Genomic DNA, 21,846 nt, shown 5'->3' on the forward strand with positions numbered 1-21,846 from the left:
GACACAGTTGACCTACTGAGGAGCTCTTGATGGGACCAATGTGCCAAAAGGAGCCTGGCTGGTGGCAATCAATGATGAGGCCCTCTACAACTCCATTCCCCATTAATTGGGGGTACGGGTTGTGGAGGACTTCACTTCCGAGAGAGGCTCCAGAGCAGACTCCTATATAACAGATTCATCTTGGACTTGCTTTACTTCATTCTCACCAATAATATTTCTCTGTTTGACCACTCCCACTACCTCCAGGTGCAGGGCGTTGCAATGGGGACCAAGTGTGCCCCGTCGTACACCAATCTGTACTTGGGGGGGTGAGAGCGTGAGATTTTATCATCAGATGATCTACAAGAAGACTTTGAAAAAGTTTTAAATTTGGCGTTGGTTTATCGATTATATTTTTATTGTCTGGACAGGATCCAGAGATGAACGTCTTTCCTTTATGGATAAAATAAAGATCAACCAGTACAACCTTAAATTTACCACAATCTCTGACCAAAAAAACATTGATTTCTTGGACACCATCTTTGTTAACCCTGACGGAAGTATAGGTTCCTCCTTATATAGAAAACCCTCGACAGGAAATTCGATCCTCCTTGCCACCAGCTCCCATCCAAAACCTCTAGTTCAAAGCATACCCTACAGCCAATATTTGAGGCTTAGAAGAAAATGTTATTCGTGATGACAACTTTGAAGTAGAGGCTAAAGCTCTACAGACCTGCTTATTAAACAGAGGATACAGTCGATCGAAGAAAGCTCATCATAGAGCAAAGTCAAATAATAGAGAGAATTTAATACATTCTAAAAAACAAAAATCAGGAGGAAATCAAGAGGACAGGCTAATAAGTACTGGCATTTATTGGTCACGGATAAGGTGGTGTCAAAATATCTGAGCCCATACCCTCAGATTACCTTCAGGAGGTCCAAGTCTCTGAAGGATCAGTTGGTACATAGCCCCTTTGACACCAAAGGAGCGATTATGCAAAAGGGTACAGCACCCTGTGGTACTTGTGGGTATTGCAGATTTGTTATTAAACTCAGTGTCTGTAGCCCTCCCCAAAGGGGAGGAATATAGACCAAGGTTCTTTGCAACCTGCCAGTTAGTAGGAGTGGTCTACCATATGGAGTGCGATTGCAAAGCATTCTATGTAGGAAACACCAAAATACTTTTATTTTTCACTGGATCAGAGACCATGTTTCCCTTGTAATGAAGAAAAAAAAATGGAAACCCCAATCAGTAGGCAAATGGGTTTATTCCACTCTCTCCAAGTGTCAAAGATGAAATGCTTTGCATTGGAATAGGTTCCCACACATGAAAGATGGGGAGAGATGGAGACAAAATTCTTCTCCAGCGGGAGACAAAATGGATTCATACCTTGTCAGCTACTAGTCATCCAGGGATGAACGAATCGATCAGCTTCAAGCCCTTTCTATAGTGTTGTGGTTTCTTTACTGGGATATAGACCATTATAATTGAGATTTCTCTCAAGTATTATTTTTGTTACATTTGTTTCTTTGTTATTGTCTCTTTTGTAAAAAAAAATGTTACCTGGATTTGTGGGGAGAGGTGTCCCTCTTACCCTAGTTCCTTTTCCCCTTTTTTCTAGTTCCCTTGGATACAGGATGATTTATTTACCCACCTCAAGGCTCATCTTGGTTATAAACTATAGGTCTTTTTGATCCATTGTTCATTAGCATGTACTTCATATTCCATATAGATGGACCTATAGGAGGCGGTTTTAGCCTCCTCTGTGGTTTCACCAAATGATCCTTTGCTTGCCTTCTCCTATATGATTGGAGCCTTATAGTCAGATTTTTTTTTTTTTTTCCACTCATCCAGGACAATTAAATTTGAGATTGTGATATGTTTATGTTTGGAATTATGTATTGAGTACTATTTGAGTCTAATAACCATGTTATTCTTTATAATGATCATATATACAGCTGACTGATACTGAGTTCTCCTGAAGAAGCCATGTAGGGATGTATTAAGTCGTATCTTCCCATGTACTGTATGATCTGTTTTCGACAGTAGTATTGTGAAGGAATGTGATGTAAATAATAATAATAATCTGAAAATGTCTATTTTCTTATGTGTATACATATTTTTCTCCTTACTCATTATATAAGTATACAGGTTTGCTCTGTTCCTATATTTTCTCAAGATGGCGGGTACCCCCTACATCCCACACATCAGAAGAACGCGGAACTGAAGATAAAACCAAGGACAGCCAAATCTCGTTATGAAGATTCTCCATCTTCTTTTCTATCTTAACCAATGAGATGTACCTATTAGACTAACATAGCAATGACGTATTTGTGTGTATAAAACATTAGCACCGCCTTGAATAAATCAGAAGTGTAAGAAGTAACGGAGCTGAGCGTGTCTCAGAGTGTTTACTTTTATATGCATGCATATCCACACTTTTCAATTAGAGACAGCAGCAGATAACCTTGGGCTCGATTGGAGCTCTTAATCATTTCCATAACAGATGGTGCCGAAACCCGGGACCTCAGGCTACAGTCGAAGCCATACCGCGATAAGCATTCGAGCGTTAATTGATTGATAAGAGTGGGGTTTGCGCAGCCCTAACAGTACCGGTAAGTCTTCTTTATATTCTTACCACTGTACGACTTTCTTATCTTTCGGTTGACCGCTGGATTCTGTCGGTATGCTGAGACTGTCTTAGAGGCAGGTAACTCCTCGCCTGAGGTTGTTTTAACGAACCTGCCAATGGGTTTCTGCTGACTGTATTTTTTTGTTCACTGTCTGCCATTCTTTGGGCTACGAAACTTAGCAGTCTAAAAGTGCTACATGTGTGAATGTGTGATCTCATCTCCAGATGAGCTGTCGGCCTCTGGAATGAGATTTTTTCCCTTGTAGCAAACGTTTATAGACGGGTTACTCTGGGTTTTAACGAACCTTTGAGGGTTATCTCAGCTGCTGGCTTTGCAGTCTGAAAGTGTTACAGATGTCTCACCCCAAGACGAGTTGTCGGCCTCTTGGTGTAGAGCTGTAATAGACGTCTATAAACGGGTTTATTTTTGCAGGGTGGTCTGCCCTTGTGGTTATCTTAGCCTGCTGAGGCTTTACGGATCAGAGAGTGGCAGGTGTAATGTCCTGTCCTGAGTGTATTTGTGGTTTATTGTTTGCTATACACGAGAGGGGTTGGGGTGGGGACTGGTTAAGGTCGGAGGGGGGGGCTACCCGGGTGATCTGTTGGGTTGCAGGCCGTAGCTCCCCATTACCCCTGATGTGTTTGTTCTTGTTCTGAGATTAACCGTACATTACAGGGAGGAGCGCAGTCTTATGTGCCCCCACCCAAGGAATTTGTTGATAAAGAACACTGAGAAAGAATATTAACCCCTTGGTTGTACGTATTCTCCTCTCAAGCCGTTAGCCGAGAAACAGAGAGAGAAAAGAATGTGATAGTGAAGAGGAGATAAGATGTTGAAATAGTTAACAAAGTTGAAAGAAGTGGCGAAAGTTATGTTGCTAAAGAAACAGGGAGAAAAATCCTGTGTGATAAAGAAAATTGGATAAAGGAAGTTAAGAAAGATGGCGATTGTATTATGTATGTGTATCACAGAGTTGGGGATACAGTATGTGAAATTACCACGTTATGTTGGAATTTGAAACAAAAGGAGGGGAGGGACAACACTGCCCTCCGTCTAACAACCACTCCTTTCTCACCACCCAAGCACAACCCACTGTGACAACTCAGCCCGGTGGCCATCTTAGTGCACCCATGCCTTCACTTTCTACCTAGCCCAGTGCACTTCCTGCCGGCGGCCATCTTGGTACACCCAGTAAGCTTAAACAGCCTGTACCCAGCCCTCCCTGTTTTAAACCAGGATGGTTCATACCACACATCTGTCTTCCCCAATACGGAAGCATTACATTCCCAGGCCGGATAGGTTAATGATGAAAAAGCGTCTGAGTGGGAAGCCCAACAACAGGCAGCAAGGCCACCCACTGATTTAACCCCCAATCCGGCTCCGGACTCACAGTTCCGAGAGGATCTCAAACACATGCTGGCAACCATAAGGAACAGTACCTCTTGTCAGCCCCCGCCCCAACAACAGTCTCGGTTACCAGAAGGGGCACCAGTGATGTATGTCGCTTTTACTCTATCACAAGCAGCGGCCTTAGTGACAAGTCTGCCTGACCCAGAGAAGCAGCCAATTCCCTTCTACCACAGGATAGTGCAGATACAAGAAACTTACTCAGCTGCCTGGAGAGACTTGATCAGCCTATGCCAAATCAAAGCAGGATATGTCTTTTGGCCAGTCATGCAGATGGCCTTCAATGATGCCTGCCTGACAAGTGCCACTTCCTACACCTCAGGCGTGGAGTTCTGTGCACAACTCCACGACTGGGCAAAGGAGAAGTTGACGGATCAGACCACCACAATCCAAGATATTACCCAAGATAAAGGGGAGTCTGTGAAGAAGTATCATGCTAGACTCATAAAGGCACACACACACATGTTGTTATCAACTGCTTTTGTTTCAGGGCTCAAAGAGGATATCAGAAAAGGCCTGATGGTGGCACACCCTGAATACCATTCAATGAAAATGTCTAATTTATTGTTGGTGACCAGAGGTATAGAAAATCAAAAAGGTAAAAAACCAACGCCCCTCATGGTAACCCATGACGAAGATCCCGCCTACACTAGTCCACCACCACTGCCCAATACCAGGGAAAGGATCACCTGTTACAACTGTGGGAAACGGGGTCACTTTAGAAAAGAATGCAGAGCCCCAAGATGTCCCAGACGAAAAACCTACCACTTTCCTCATTGACAGGGGTGCAGCCAAAAGTGTTTCGAGGGCGGTGAACCTGCCTAATAATTCTTTCCTTTCCACTATTGATGTTTCCTGCGCAGGAATGGATGGGGTGCCCCGCTCCAGTCCACTTCCTGATTTGCTTGCCAGATTTGTGGTGTCCTCTACATGTCCCTTGAATCTACTAGGAGCTGATGTGTTGTCCAGACTACAGGCCTCAATCAGGACACGCCTGAAGGGGGGATGAAGTTACATACTCCCCTATGTTTAGAAGACTCATCTGCTTTGTGTTTTTTTGCCTCTCCTGATGACACTTCATGAAGCAAAAACTTCAAGTTCAATACTGCAGGAAGTACTTGACAGAATCCCTGTGTGCCTATGGTCCACAGGACCGGAAGACAACGGTCACTTAAAGGTGCCACCAGTTTCAGTCAAGCTAAAAGAGGGCGCTTCATTCCCCCGGAAACCACAATAACCCCAAGAAGAGAACCCCTAAAGAAGAACCAGGTACCTGCTGTGGATGCCTTTGACTGCAAAATACCTCACAGAGGTGGACCTTACAAACATTTTCTTCAGAGTCCACCCTCACCCCTCCTGCTGGTACTTTTTCGCATTCATCCACGGAAAGAAACGGCAACATACCTAAATAGTTGTGCTGCAAGGGGCACAGAACTTTCCAAGCCAGTTTGCAAAGGCTATGGCTATCATCCTTGACACATGACAAGAGGAACACCCGGAAGTGATTCTCTTCCAACATGTTGATGACCTTCTCCTTTGTGTAGCTGACTTACCCCCTGTTGAAGTCACCTCAGAAAGCCTGTTGTGCTATCTTGCCAACCAGGGGTGCAAAGTCTCAAAGCCCAAATTGCAGTGGTGCTGTCATTTTCCTTGGACACTGTTTGCCCCATGGGACAAGACACCCCACTGAAGACAGGGTGCAAGTAATCTCTGATATCCCACTGCCACAAGGTCAGAAATCCCTTCATGCCTTCCTTGGACTAATTTCCTAGTGCAGAGCATGGATTCCAGAAGCCTTCCTACTGATGCTCTGCAATCAGACCCTTCCAGATGTCTCCTGAAGAAATATCAAAGTTTGAGGCCCTCAAGTGTGCCATCTCAGGCGCTAGGGCTCCCAGACTACGACAAAACGCTCAAGCTCTTTGTATCCGAACGTCTGGGACATGCTGCAGGTGTACTCACCCAATCACACGGCATCAGCCTACGCCCCATAGGATATTATTCCTGTCGGCTGGATGTGGTAGCAAGAGGAGGCCTATTGTGTCTGCGAGCTGGCTTTGCTACACAAGCCTTGCTTGACAAAACTTTGAACTTGGTCCTCGATCACTGCCTCGTTCTGCTTACTCCCCATGACGTTGTTGCCATATTCAACCAAGATCCAGCCGAAACACTTGTCCACTACCAGACACTTGAGACTCCTGTGTTTCCCTCCTACTGGACAGCATTACTCTATTAAGTTGTCAAACACTGAACCCTACCACCCTTCTTCCACTTCTCGAGGGGGAAAGGAGGAGGAGGAGTAGAGTCTTGACTTGTCACCCCATGACCACACAGGACACGCGGTCACCACTGAAAACACTGTTCTACAAGCTGAAGCCTTACCACCGGTGATGTCTGCACAGGAGGCAGAGCTGTAAGCACTTACTACAGCACGTAAATGGGCAGAGGGAAAAAGAGCCAACATTCATATGGACTCAAGATATGCTTTCAGCATTGCCCATGATTATGGTGTTATCTAGGACAGAGGATTCCTGACGGCTGCAGGAACACCTGTGAAAAATTGATGCCTTGCTTCTCCCAACCCAAGTGACTATTCTGAGTAAAGCACACGACAAAATGAACTCAAAGGAAGCTTGAGGCAATCATCTAGCCAGTTCAGCTGCCAAACAGACAGCTGGTGGTCCACGGGAAGTGGACAGCAGGGTGGTAGAAGAAGACCACCCCGTGCTTACCTTACAGACTTTCCCAGTGGACAGAGTTTATCTAAAAGAAATACAGGAAACAACAAGTCCGGATAAGAAGGAAAGCTGGAAACGGAGAGGAGCAACTCTCAGAAATGGACTATTCGAGTGCAACAAGAAGCCTTGTCTACCCAGGAGTATGTACCCAGCCGTGGTGCAATGGGCACATGGAGCTGCCCACTTGACAAAGACTTTTATGAACTCTCTTATCAACAAGTGTTGCACCAAGAGTTACTCCACTGACCAACAACTTCTGCAGATCATGCATTATCTGCACCAAATGTAACCCAGGATGCACAGAAGAAGCACAGAAAAAACACAGAAGAAGCACCTGGCAAAAGCCCTATACCCCATTCCAGAGGATGCAAATTGATCATTCTCAAGTGCCAAGAAGTGGCAGATTCGAAAACACCCTAGTGGAAGTGGTCATGACTGCCAGGACCACAGCTAAGAAACTACTGAGTGAGATAGTATGTAGATTTGGGGTCCCAGAGGTGATATTGAGAGATCAGGGACCAGCCTTAACAGCAACCCTTACAAAAGAGATTTGGGCAGCACTGGGGGTTCAGTTGGCACTACACATCCCATACCACCCTCAAAGTAGCGGGAAGGTAGAAAGGATGAATGGGACACTAAAAACAGGATGTTAAAGATGGCCCAAGAGACTAACATGAGTTGGCCAGACAGTTAGCCCATTGCCCTGTTCAGTGTCAGACACACCCCCGGGGGAAACATGCCCTATCCCATTATGAAATTTTGTTTGGTTCAGCTCCCAGACTTGGTTGTTACTTTCCACAACAGTTGCAGTCTGATGTGTTGACTAATTATGTAACCACATTATCACGAGAATTAACCTGAATGCATGTCCAGGTGTTTTCTTCCATTCCAGATCCTGAATTAGATACAGGAACACACCAACTACTGTCTGGAGATCCTTGAGCCAAGATATGATGGTCCATTCCAAGTTTTGCTGACCACAGCCACCTCAGTCAAGTTGGCCAGGAAGAACACCTGAATGCACGCTTATCACTGCAGGAGAGCGTGTTTTCGGGTGCTGCATATCCTTTTTCTGTTTGATCTAGAGGGAATCTGGACCAGTGAATGTGCCCTTGCAAAGGTCATTATGCCCCCCCATATCCTAACCGAAGATACCCCTGATACATACACTGACCCAGCACACAGTAAGAGGAGGAAGCGAGCAGCTCTCTCCGGAAGCTTTGACCCTCATGTATATATAGATGTCATAAGGGTTACAAGGGGGGTCCCTGATGAGTTTAAAGCCAGGGATCAGGTAAAAGCTGGTTTTGAGTCTTTGATCCCCATAACAACTGTCAGCAAGAATGTAGATTGGATTAACTACATGTCATGGTTATGCAATAGAGTTTGTCGATCAGCATACCTGTCTCCATGTGTTCATCTCTAGAGACCAGCTGACCCTCACCTGACTGCTTTGTAACCTCTCCTCTAAGCATGGCCCCACCCCAGGCCCTATCAGGGAACCCTATATTAACCTGTGCAATGCAAGCCAACAGTGCTGATCAACCATTGTGTGTTAGCCTCTATGTGTACTTGCTGTGTTTCCTACATCTGATTCCTGTTACCGACTTTGGCCTGTTCCCGACCATCCCTGTTTGCCTGTGACCCTGAACCTTGGCTTGTCCCTTACTTTCCTTGTTGTTCTAGCCTGCTGCCTCCTTCCTCTTCTCCTGTAGTCTACCATGAGCCTGAGCTGTGAGACCCTGGGGGCCGCGACCTGGAGCCAGACTGCAGCGCAGTCCATCCTCACCACTAGAGGCTCTGGTGAACACCTGCTGGCTATTAGACTCCGCGCCCTGGGGAATCTATGCTCTAGCTCCCAGTGGGATCTGTGTCAGTGATCCAGTAGACCTGCTTCCTGAACCTCCCAGGGTACAATCCGCAGCAGTCAGCCATATGGTCCACTACCTTGCGGTGCACTCCTGATCCCAACGGTGTGCATCTGTCACCCAGCCTCTAGGTGACCTGACACTACACATATTATAACCAACAGAGATTTGTAAATTACTCTAAAGATGCCCTCCAGGGAATTGCTGACCAGTTAGCCCCCACTTCCTACATGACATTCCAGGACCGGATGGCCTTAGACATGGTGCTAGCTGGGAAAGGAGGTGTTTTGTAAAATCATAGGAAAAAACGGGAACCTGTTGTCCATACATTTCTGATAATACTGGCCAAAATGGTAAGGTTACTTTAGCTATAAAGAACTTAGAAGATCTGTCATTGGAGTTGAAGAAGAACTCAGGTATCACAGACCCATGGGACCAATATTTTAGCTGGATGAGTGGGTGGCAGAAGGTGCTCGTCCAGATACGGGTAAGGGTATTAATAATCCTGGTTCTTTTAGCCCTGATTGTATGCTGTATTCTACCTTTTGAAAAAAAGTTAATGAGCAAGGCTTTAGACAATAGCACACCTACATTTCTCCACCAAGAAGAAGAGGACCTCCTTATGATGGAAGATGACAAACCCTTCACTCCCCTACAGTCACTCCTTGTCCAAAACCTCACAATCCTATAGGGTTTTAGGGATAGATAGCGCCTGACTGCACCTCTCCAGCTGTATCGAGGAGGGAAGTGAACAGTTGCTGCCCAATTCTATATACAGCCTAAAAGAGCTGCTGAGGAGAAGGGCCAGGCCAAAGTGGGACCTTTAGTATTAGGGACAGAAAAGAGAAAATAGTCATTTTAGGGGGGATTGTGAAGGAATGTGATGTAAATAATAATAATAATCTGAAAATGTCTATTTTCTTATGTGTATACATATTTTTCTCCTTACTCATTATATAAGTATACAGGTTTGCGCTGTTCCTATATTTTCTCAAGATTGCGGGTACCCCCTACATCCCACACATCAGAAGAACGCGGAACTGAAGATAAAACCAAGGACAGCCAAACCTCGTTATGAAGATTCTCCATCTTCTTTTCTATCTTAACCAATGAGATGTACCTATTAGACTAACATAGCAATGACGTATTTGTGTGTATAAAACATTTGCACCGCCTTGAATAAATCAGAAGTGTAAGAAGTAACGGAGCTGAGCGTGTCTCAGAGTGTTTACTTTTATATGCATGCAAATCTACACTTTTCAATTAGAGACAGCAGCAGATTACCTTGGGCTCGATTGGAGCTCTTAATCATTTCCATAACAGTATGTTGAATTTTAAGATGTCTGTCTGTATATTATAATATATATATATATAGTAATGAATATTTAAAGGTTAAATTGTAAAAATAAACACTGATACCGTCTACTCCCCCATCCCCAGAACCCCCCCAAAAACAAGTATTGTAAAAAATGACATTAAAAAAAAGCCACAGATCAGAAAGAATGGGATTTTTAAGTTGCATATAACACAGCCAAACAAGAGTGTGTATATATATATATATACACACACACACACACACACACACACACACACTCTTGTTTGGCTGTGTTATATGCAACTTAAAAATCCCATTCTTTCTGATCTGTGGCTTTTTTTAATGTCATTTTTTACAATACTTGTTTTTGGGGGGGTTCTGGGGATGGGGGAGTAGACGGTATCAGTGTTTATTTTTACAATTTAACCTTTAAATATTCATTACTATCATATATATATATATATATATATATATATATATATATATATATATATATATATATATATATATATATATATATATATATATATATATATATATATATAGAGATCTCTCTCTCGATATAGATATAGATATATATATATTTTAATATCAGCCCCGTTGGGGGGTTGCTTTGGTGAGATATCATGGGTCTAAACCCCTAACATCTCCCTTTTGAGACAGGGAAGGGGAGTAAGGACACAGATTGATTCCCCAGTCCCTTTCTCAGCAGCCTCAGCTGCACTTTAGAAGACAGCGGTTCCTCCCCATTCATAAACTGAAGCATCGTAAACATAGTTTTACGATGCTCAGTTATAAATGGACAGTTAGTGATCACTTACTCTGTTCATTCAAAAAAGAATGAGGGGGGGGGGGGGGGGGGACCAGAGGAGGACACCAGGAGCCAGCGGAGGACCCAGGGTGCCGGAGGAGGACACAGGGGAGATTGGTGCAGCGGTGTGGACAGTTATAAGCACCAATTTCCCTGTATAGCTTCCAATAAAGCAGCTGACAGCCGCAGGAGGGAGCGGAGGAGAGGCGGCTGTCAGCTGTTTTATTGAAAGCTATACAGGGAGATCAGTGCTTATAATTGCCCCCACAACTGCACCGATTATCTGTGAGGCAGTCCTGCCCCCCACCCCCCCCGCTTCGCAAAAGGGCCGGCTGTACTGGCCTATCAGCAGCCCTGCTGGGAGGTATCGGATTAAAGTGATTGTAAGGGTATTTTTTTTTTATAAATAACAAACATATCATACTTACCTCCACTGTGCAGCTCATTTTGCACAGAGTGGCCCTGAATCCAGTCTTCTGGGGTCCCCCGGCAGCTCCTCCCCACATCTGATAAGCCCCTCGGAAAAGCGCTTCCCCAGGGGGGTTACCTTGCGGGCATGCTCCCGAGTCCAGCATTCGGCGTCCATAGCCCCTGAATGCAGGACTCGGCCCTGCCCCCTGGCACCCGCGTCATTGGATTTGATTGACAGCAGCGGGAGCCAATAGCTGCGCTATCAATCTATCCAATCAAGAACCGGGAGCCCATGGAGAGAGACACAGCGCGTCCCCGACGACTGAATGAAGGGGTTCAGAAGTAAAACGGGGGTGGGGGCTAGGGGGCCGGTGACTGCCAGGTGTTTTTTCACCTTAATGCATAGGATTTACAACCCCTTTAAGCATCGGAGCATTTGCACAAGTACTTGTGCAAATGCTCGGTATCTGTGCAACTCTAATAGGTTGTATTCATAGCTCCAAAGCACGTATCAGGGAAACTCTCCCAAAGTCATCTACATCAGCATAAAGCAAGCAGGATTTTACAGCCTCCAGCCTAGGCAGATGTGGCCATTAGTGCAGATAAGATTTCATACAGTGTAATAGGCACAGGATACTCCAAAGTTGAGAGCTTTATCGTTGAATAACTAGCCCAGACAAAACCTTTTTTTGTGTGTTGCACATTGTGGAAAGGCTAACACCTCAGTCTGGTTTTTATTGCCATTTCTGCACCAATTGGGAAAATAATTCCTCACTTCCTGTGTGATCACCAAGACAGAAGTTCAGTAAATTCTCTCCAAGAAGGGCACTGACAATGAGAACACATTTCTAGAAAACAGATTGAGCAAGTGTGAGAGAAAATATGTCTCAGCTTTTTATTGTTTTACCTTGCCCTGTTGGGGGAAGGGGGCTTACAACATCATCCTTGGTCATCAGGACAGGATATGAGGGTAAATCAGCCCAACGGAGACAAAATAAAAAAGACATCACCTCCTCCACGTTACAAAGGAATATGATGTCAAACCTAAAAACGTTTAATTTGAATGCAATCAGACAGGCCCTTGCGCTACACAGTTTAATTTAAATCTAAAGGAAATTGAACAAGATAATATAATATATGGGCAGCCTAAAGTGACATTAAAGGTTTGTTTTTTTAAACAAACATGTTATACTTGCCTGCTCTGTGCAGTCGTTTTGCACAGAGCAGACCCGATCCTCTTCTTCTTTTGGTCTCCTGTCGGTGTTCTGCCGAGAAAGTTCCGCTCGGTGGATAAGGACCCCCTCTACTGTGCAGGCGCAGCGCCTGCGCAGTAGGAACCGGCGGAAATAGCCGAAGGGGAATAGGTCCAAATCAGCTGTACACGGCGCCTGTAAGAGGGCCGCTCGCCACGCTTCGGGCACGGCCTCGCTGCGCTCGGCTCTTTTAGATCCCCCCTCTGGGTCCACTTGGATGGTAGGGAAGGAACCTGGACCCAGAGCGCAGGCGCCGTGTACAGCTGATTGTGGATTTTGAGCTTCGGCTATCTCTGGCGGCTGTTAGTGGTTTGTACTGCGCAGGCGCCGCGCCTGCGCAGTACAGGGGGGAACTTATCCGCCGAGGGAACTTATTCGGCAAGACATCGGCACTTCAGGCCCCTCCCACCTGCCTAGTGCCCCCATAGCAAGCAGGAAGTGCATTGCAGTGCCACCCAGTCCATTGCACCACAAGCATGGACACTAAATAAAGTTAGAAAAAAAAAGAAAAAAAAAAAAAAAAACACACACACAACAGTGCGATTCACTTAAACTTGCCAGAGCTGGCGCTGGCACTAGTCTGTGCCATACAATGCTGTTTTACTGTGTGGGCTAGTGTGAACCTAACCTTAAAAAGTGACATTAAATACTCTTTTTTAATAAAACAACAAGAATGCTATACTTACCTGTTCTGTGCAATGGTTTGGAACAGAGCAGCACCAATCCTCTTCTTATGGGGTCCCCGCCGGTGCTCTAGGCCCCTCCACTTTGGTGTGTTCCCCCAGGGAAAATCGGCTTTCCCTGGGGGCACCCTTGCGTGCTCGCTCCCAGGCCCTGCTCCTGCGTCCATTGACACATACAGCGGAACTCGCCCCACCCGCGTCACAGCATTTAATTGACAGCAGCGGGAGCTCCTATCAATCTGTCTAATGAGGAGAGAGACAGCGGCTAGAGCCGCTGTGCTTGTGCGCATCGCTGGATCAGGCAAGAAAAAAAAAAAAAGAAGAAGGAGGAGAGGGGGGGGGGCTGCAGCATAGAAGTTTTTCACCTTAATGCATAGAATGCATTAGGGTGAAAAACCATAAGGCTTTGGAGCCAATTTAATATTTTCCTTTCTACATACTGATGGGATCAGAGACCTTCTTCTCTCACAGATTCCAAATTGGTATGCTAACAGATTGTGGAGTACCTGCTATCTCAATCTCTTGTGTTTATGTATGAAACAACCACTGTACCACAACCTTTCCTGTATTGTAGCCAGATGTACTGCTTTTTCATAATGTCACTCTTTATCCTATGTTTGAGGTTTTAAAAAAAAATTACCGATATATAATAAAAAGGTCTTGGACAGGTTTCATAAAATATAAATAAATTAAAAAAAAAAAAAAAAAAAAAAAAAAAAAAAACACACACCACAAGTCCTATATTTTCAGATGCATCTCCAGATTCTCTTCCCTTCCAAACCCATTATTGTTCTCCTTTGAGACTTTTTTTTTTTTTAACACAGCTTTTAAGACCTTTAAAATACCCCTTGGAGCTCATAAAACAAAATAATTTAATCTTTGCTTATTGTAGTTATCTGCTTCTGTGATGGAGGTTAATACTGACTTCACATTCATGCTGCTGTGTTTGTTTATTTGTGAGGGTTCTTCGGCTTCTGTCATTTATGATAAGAAGCTTTGTATTATGCAACCATTTACAATCCCTCAATTAGCAGCGAGGGGATTTGCCCGGAGGATCAGGAAAATACACATTTGTTTCATTGCAGGAATATGGGGATTATAAGGGATAAAACGTCAGTTATATAATCAACACCTAAAATGTAAATCAATCATTATGGAATTAATACTACAGGCTAAGTCTGCCAAGATATGATACTGCAGTTTTGTGGTGGATCCCCCCCCCCCCGCTCCTCCCCCATACAGAACCAAATTAACAGCTTCCAACATTCCTCAAGTTTCCACTTTGACTATTAAAAGGCTATCTGTTTCTCTGTGTGACTTTATTTGGGTTGCACATTGTTTCCCTGTATAGCTCGTAAAATACTATATATGATACAATGTATGAGCTTTTATCTTACTGCATTTATCTGTAAAAACTTCCATCATCTGTGATATATTTATATTACTTATTTACTATCTGGACGCACCTGAAATACATAAAGAGAGCACACAGTGTTACTGCTAGAAGAAGAAAATTCTTTGCACTGTATTCTCATTTGTGCCGAGGACATCCAGTTCATTTATAGGAACAGGTACAGCGCTCACAACAGGGGAAACCACTTGTAAATCAAAGATAGAATCCAAAATCAAGTGCTCTGGCTTGAACAGTTCCTTTATATTTAGTTGACACTGGACCTTCTATGTGGTCCACATGCACAGGACATGCAGGGCATCCGGAAAGTACTCACAGCTTATCACTTTACACATTTTGTCATGTTACAGCCTTATTCCAAAATGTATTAAATTATTTTCCTCAAAATTCTACAAACAATACCCCATAATGACAACGTGAATGAAATTTGTTTGAAATCTTTGCAAATTAAAAAAAAAAATCCCATGTACATAAGTATTCACAGCCTTTGCCATGACACTCAAAATTGAGCTCAGGTGCATCCTGTTTCCACTGATCATCCTTGAGATGTTTCTACAACTTGATTGGAGTCCACCTGTGGTATATTCAGTTGATTGGACAGGATTTGGAAAAGCACACACCTGTCTATATAAAGGTCCCACAGGTAACAGTGCATGTCAGAGCACAAACCAAGCCATGAAGTCCAAGGTCTGTAGACCTCCGAGACAGGATTGTATTGAGGCACAGATCTTGGGAAGGGTACAGAAACATTTCTGCAGCATTGAAGGTCCCAATAAGCACAGTGGCCTCCATCATCCGTATATGGAAGAAGTTAATAAAACAAATCAGGACTCTTCCTAGAGCGGGTCGCCTGGCCAAACTGAGCGATCGGGGGGAGAAGGGCCTTAGTCAGGGAGGTGACCAAAAACCCGATGTCACTGACAGAGCTCCAGCATTTCTCTGTGGAGAGGGAAGAACCTTCCAGAAGAACAACATCTCTGCAGAACTCCACCAATCAGGCCTGTATGGTAGAGTGGCGAGATGTAAGCAACTCCTTAGTAAAAGGCACATGACAGCCTGTCTGGAGTTTGTCAAAAGGCACCTGAAGGACTCTGACCATGAGAAATAAAATTCTCTAGTCTGATGAAACAAAGATTGAACTCTTTAGCCTGAATGGCAAGCCAGGCACCATTTATCACCTGGCCAATACCATCCCTACAGTGAAGCATGGCAGTGGCAGCATCATGCTGTGGGGATGCTTTTCAGTGGCAGGAACTGGGAGACTAGTCAGGATCGAGGGAAAGATGAATGCAGCAATGTAGAGACACATCCTTGATTAAAAAAAAAACCTGCTCCAAAGCGTTCTAGACCTCAGACTGGGCCAAAGGTTCATCTTCCAACAGAGTGGAAGTGTAATACCACGCTGTCCCTTTAAACAATGAACAGCAGCTAATGCAGCAAATAGACAGTTGCAAAAATAACATAGAAATAAAAGTGCAGCGCTAGAAACATATCTCAAAATGAACTGAGACAATGTTGTGAATCTCACAATTAATATTAAGAATTACGTGAAACCTTAAGTATATTAACAGTGATACTAAATCAATATTGAAAAACAAATAAACAAACGTGAAATCCGTGAGTAGTAGAAACCCAATATGTAGTGAGTCCAAAAATTAAATGAATCCTCTTGACGTCAAAACCGAAAACAACTCGTGAGGAAAGTTTGCAAGTAGATAATCCACCACCAATTTAAATGAAGGCTTACCAGAATGTTTTAACCCAAAATGGCGTAAGCCCAGTGAGTCAGTCAAACAGGCTTGTGGTGGTGTACACCAAAGATGAAGGCTTCAATTCTGGTGACCTTTGATAAATTAATGAGGTAACCCCACAAGTCTTTAAATGGCTCTCAAGGGTAGTAACCTCCAAGGTAGACATTCATGGAGCAAGATGGATAGATTCTCCCATGCATTCATACGTATAGTTGGAGAGAAGAACAAAATGCCACATAGCGCGATTCCGTTAAAAAATATTGGATATTTAATAAAGTTAAAAAACTCACATTTAAGAAGATAAACAGCGCTTTTGGTACATGTATAATGGCAGCAGTGGAGCCCGTCCCGACACGTTTCGTCTAACTAGATATCATCCGGGGTGCTAGCCCACTGCAGCCATTGCGTTTATATATGAAGTTTGACCCCAATGACGAGATACAGACCCATGATGCGTCGTTGAATGTGGAAGTGTAATCCTGCAATTGCTTCCTGCAACAAGATGGCGACGCGGTGTGCGTTGCAACCCTCACTATAGAAAGTGGATTGCTTCCTGTCACAGCCAGAAAAATTAAGAACATTCGCGTCACGCCTCGCTCTGAGGAGAGGATCGTAGACGCGACGCCGAAGTCATCCGTTCAGCGCTCTTGTTGACAAAATAAGCAAAGCCTTGTTTTCAAATGCCGAGATTGAAGATCAAGCCAAGTTTTGAATCAACACAAGCCACCCTATGGGACTGATAGAGGTAAACAGCCAGTAACCCACAGCGGCGCGTCAACAGTCACAAAGGATGGATGGCCAAGAGGTGGAATCTAACGGGAACATCCACGCTGGTAATTCTGGGGTTTCTTTATTTAATTTCTATTGAATTTTATTTATTTTTTACACATTTTTTTCCCATCATGTTTCTTATTGTTCAGTAATTATGGACATGTATGGTTGTTGACCCCAGACGAGTGTCTGGACCGTCACAAATAATTTTTAAAAATCAATAAGACAGTTCATTTATCATTTTCTAGTCCTATTAGATTGTTTGAGAATTTGTTTAATTCCTAGCTTGTGGCTCCTGGCTTGTGTTAATTTAAAACGAGGCTTGATCTTCGCTCTCGCATCTGAAAACGAGGCTTGGCTTATTTTGTCAACAAGGCGCTGAACGGATGACGTTGGCACCGCGTCTATGATCCTCTCCTCAGAGCGAGGTGTGACGCGTATGTTCTTACGTTTTACGGCTATGACACAAAGCGATCCACTTTCTATAGTGAGGCTTGCAACGCGCGCCGCATCGCCATCTTGTTGTTACAGGAAGCGATTGCGGAATTACACTTCCGCATTCGACGACACACCATGAGTCTATATCTCGTCATTGGGGTCAAACTTCATATATAAACGCAATGGCTGCAGTGGGCAAGCATCCCAGATGATGTCTAGTTAGACGAAACGCGGCAGCACGGGCTCCACTGCTGCCATTATAGATGTACAAAAAGTGCTGTTTATCTTCTTAAATGTGAGTTTTTTAACTTTATTAAATATCCAATTTTTACGGAATTATGCTGTGTGGCATTTTGTGCTCATCTCCAACTATACATTTGAATGCATGAGAGAATTTATTGATCTTGCTCCATGAATATCTACCTTGGAGGTTACTACCCTTGAGAGCCATTTGAAAACTTGTGGGATTACCTGAATAATTTATCAAAGGTCGCCAGATTTGAAGCCTTCATCTTTGGTGTACACCACCACAAGCCTGCTTGACTGGGCGTATGCCCTTTTGGGTTCAAACATTCTGGTAAGCCTTCATTTAAATTGGTGGTGGATTATCTAATTGCAAACTTTCCTCACAAGTTGCTTTCATTTTTGACGTCAAGAGGATGTTGTAAACATTTGGTTTTTATTCATTTAATTTTTTGACTCACTACACATTGGATTTCTACTACTCACAAATTTCATGTTTATTTGTTTTTCGATAATGATGTAGTATTACTGTTAATGTACTTAATTAAGTTTTCACATAATTATTAATATTGATTGTGAGATTCAGAACATTGTCTCAGTTCATTTTGAGATATGTTTCTAGCGCTGCACCTTTATTTCTATGTCATCTTCCAACAGGACAATAACCCTAAGCACACGGCCAAGGTAACAAAGGGGTGGCTACGAGACAACTCTGTGAATGTCCTTGAGTGGCCCAGCCAGAACCCGATTGAACACCTCTGGAGAGATCTTTAAATGGCTGGGCACCGAACGCTCCCCATCCAAACTGATGGAGCTTGAGAGTTCCTGCAAAGAAGAATGGGAGAAACTGCCCAAAAATAGCCAAGCTTGTAGCACCATACTCAAAAAGACTTGAGGCTGTAATTGGTGCCAAAGGTACTTCAAAAGTATTCAGCAGAGGCTGTGAATATTTATGTACATGGGGTTTATTTGTTTTTTATTTTTAATAAATTTGCAAAGATTTCAAACAAACTTCTTTCACGTTGTCATTATGGGGTATTGTCTGTAGAATTTTGAGGAAAATAATGAATTTAATCTATTTTGGAATAAGGCTGTAACATAACAAAATGTAGAAAAAGTGAAGCACTGTGAATACTTTCCGGATGCATTGTAAATCACTAGGTGATCCCACACCTGCCTCGTATACATGCACGCACACTGGGATTTCATAATAGTCCCGTTTAGGACATTACCTTCATGGTAGCTGAAGACCTCCATGCTCGGCTCTGTATAAGGATTATACGCAGGCTTGAAGCGCAATTTAGTGATTCCTAAAACAAAAATGTACAGCAGACATTACATGTATAACAATGGAAGCCAAAGGGTCAGCACGATAGGATGGATTACCCCACATTCTGCCAGCCCTTAAAGTAAGTGTAGAAAGACCTGCTTCCTTCAGACACAACATACATGATATTTCCATTAGAACATTAAAAGCGGGGTTCCCATTTAAAAAAAAAAAAAAATTTAAAAGTCAGCAGCTACAAATACTCCAGCTGCTGACTTTTAATCGGACACTTACCTTTCCCAGGGTCCAGCGATGCGGGGGATTGAAGCCCCGCTCCTCCCCCCCCTCCGCTTGGCAGCACCGGCATTTTAACTGTGGGCGCCCGGCTGTGGCTTCACAGCCGGGCACCCACTACGCATGCGCGAGCCGCACCGCCACTGGCCCCGCAATCATCTGGGACCGGTCACGTGTCCCAGACGACTGACAAGAGGGAGGGTGGAGAGGCGATCTCCCTTCCTGCGCCGAGGGAAGTGACGTCAGGAGCCCAGGCACCGAAGGAGGCAGACTACGAGGGACCCCCTAGCAACAGGCATTTAGAGGTGAGTAAAAAAAAATAATTTTTCTCCACGTTTTTTTTTTTTTTTTTTTTTAAGCACTTTACTAATTTTTTTTTTTTGTTTGGCGGGGTGGAACTCCACTTTAAGCTTACCAAGTTTATTGAAGAATTCTTTCAGAACACCCATTAGATCCCCTAGTGTCAGGCCATAATCTGCCACCACGCCTTCGATCTGATGAAACTCTGCTAGATGGGTGGCATCCAGTGTCTCGTTCCTAAATACGCGGTCAATGGAGAAATATTTCACCGGGGTGAACTCCTGCGGGGCAGAAACAGTAGCAAATAAGCTTTCTGGGCACCACTTTACTTTTGCAATATTTTATTCCAGCAGCAAGAGAAAGCTGAAATTCAAGCAAGGCCTTAAGAGAAAAGGACTATAGGAACACATATTATACAACTTTTAAACACTTTATACAATTTTAAACAGGAACATTTGATAGTAACAATATGGAGACTGATGATCAATAGGCATTAGATAACGCACGTAATCACCACTGCGTAGCTCCAGAGTCCATTCTTACCTGCTGAGCCAGTTTGTACAGCATTCGAGCACTGACTGCTGTCGTATGTGTCCGCAGGATATTCTTCCTGGCCTCATTGATACTCCAGTCATATTTATAGCTGCAAAGAACATAGTAACACTTGTGAGTAGAGTGACACAGACAAGATAGACCTATGTGATAGAGTTTGTCACTCCAACCACAGGGTGACACAGACAGGAGGAGCTATGCGACATGGAGTATGCACCTCCCACCACAGGGTGACACCACCCAGGAGGAGCTATGTGACAGTCTGTCCCTCCTACCACAGGGTGACACAGACCAGATGGACCTATGTGACATGGAGAATGCTCCTCCCACCACAGGGTGACACCACCCAGGAGAAGCTAAGCTACACGGAGTCTGTCCCTCCTACCATAGGGTGACACAGACCAGATGGACCTACAGTGAGGGAAAAAGTATTTGATCCCCTGCTAATTTTGTACGTTTGCCCACTGACAAGGAAATGAACAGTCTATAATTTTAATGGTAGATTTATTTTAACAGTGAGAGACAGAACAACAAAAATATCCAGAAAAACGCCTTTCAAAAAGTGTATTAATTGATTTACATTTTAATGAGTGAAATAAGTATTTGATTCGCTATCAATCAGCAAGATTTCTGGCTCCCAGGTTTTTTTTGTACAGGAAACGAGCTGAAATTAGAACCACTCTCTTAAAGGGAGTGCTCCTAATCTCAGCTTGTTACCTGTATAAAAGACACCTGTCCACAGAAGCAATCAATCAGATTCACCACCATGGCAAAGACCAAAGAGCTGTCCAAGGATGTCAGGGACAAGATTGTAGAACTACACAAGGCTGGAATGGGCTACAAGACCATCGCCAAGAAGTTTGGTGAGAGGGTGACAATAATTGATGCGATAATTCGCAAATTTAAGAAACACAAAAAAAAACTGTCAATCTCCCTCAGTCTGAGGCTCCATGCAAGATCTCACCTCGTTGAGTTTCAATGATCAACAGTAAAGAATCAGCCTGAAACTAAACGGGAGAATCTTGTCAATGATCCCAAGGCAGCTGAGACCATAGCCACCAAGAAAATAATTGATAACACACTATTGCAGTGAAGGACTGAAATCCTGCAGCGCCCGCAAGGTCCCCCTGCTCAAGAAAGCACATGTACAGGACCGTCTGAAGTTTGCTAATGAACATCTGAATGATTCAGAGGAGAACTGAGTGAAAGTGTTGCGATCAGATGAGACCAAAATCAAGCTCTTTGGCATCAACTCTACTCGCAGTGTTTGGAGGAGGAGGAGGAATGCTGCCTACGACCCCAAGAACACCATCCCCACTGTCAAACATGGAGGTGGAAACGTTATGCATTTGGGGAGTGTTTCTGCCAAGGGGACAGGACAACTTCACTGCATCAAAGGGACGAGGCCATGTACCGTCAAATCTTGGGCGAGAACCTCCTTCCCTCAGCCAGGGTATTGAAAATGGGTCGTGTGTGGATATTCCAGCATGACAATGACCCAAAACACATGGCCAATGCAACAAAGCAGTGGCTCAAGAAGAATGTTAAGGTCCTGGAGTGGCCTAGCCAGTCTCCAGACCTTAATCCCACAGAAATTATGGGGAGCGAGCTGAAGGTTCGAGTTGCCAAACATCAGCCTTGAAACCATAATGACTTGGAGAGGATCTGCAAAGAGGATCCCTCCTGAGATGTGTGCAAACCTGGCGGCCAACTACAAGAA

General features: G+C 44.0%; 1 protein-coding gene across 1 annotated transcript in view; it reads right to left on the minus strand.

The window, feature by feature from the left end:
* FARSA (phenylalanyl-tRNA synthetase subunit alpha) overlaps nucleotides 1-21,846 on the minus strand; it is a 50,374-nt gene that overhangs the window by 7,626 nt on the left and 20,902 nt on the right. The window contains exons 9-11 of the mRNA XM_073622638.1: nucleotides 20,118-20,217; nucleotides 19,690-19,855; nucleotides 18,946-19,023 (exon numbers count right to left, since the gene is read on the minus strand). Of these exons, the coding sequence (XP_073478739.1) occupies nucleotides 18,946-19,023; nucleotides 19,690-19,855; nucleotides 20,118-20,217 (344 nt within the window). The remainder of the gene's footprint in view (nucleotides 1-18,945; nucleotides 19,024-19,689; nucleotides 19,856-20,117; nucleotides 20,218-21,846) is intronic.

Source organism: Aquarana catesbeiana, linkage group LG03 (genome assembly GCF_042186555.1).
Source record: "Aquarana catesbeiana isolate 2022-GZ linkage group LG03, ASM4218655v1, whole genome shotgun sequence".
Classification (NCBI taxonomy): domain Eukaryota; kingdom Metazoa; phylum Chordata; class Amphibia; order Anura; family Ranidae; genus Aquarana; species Aquarana catesbeiana.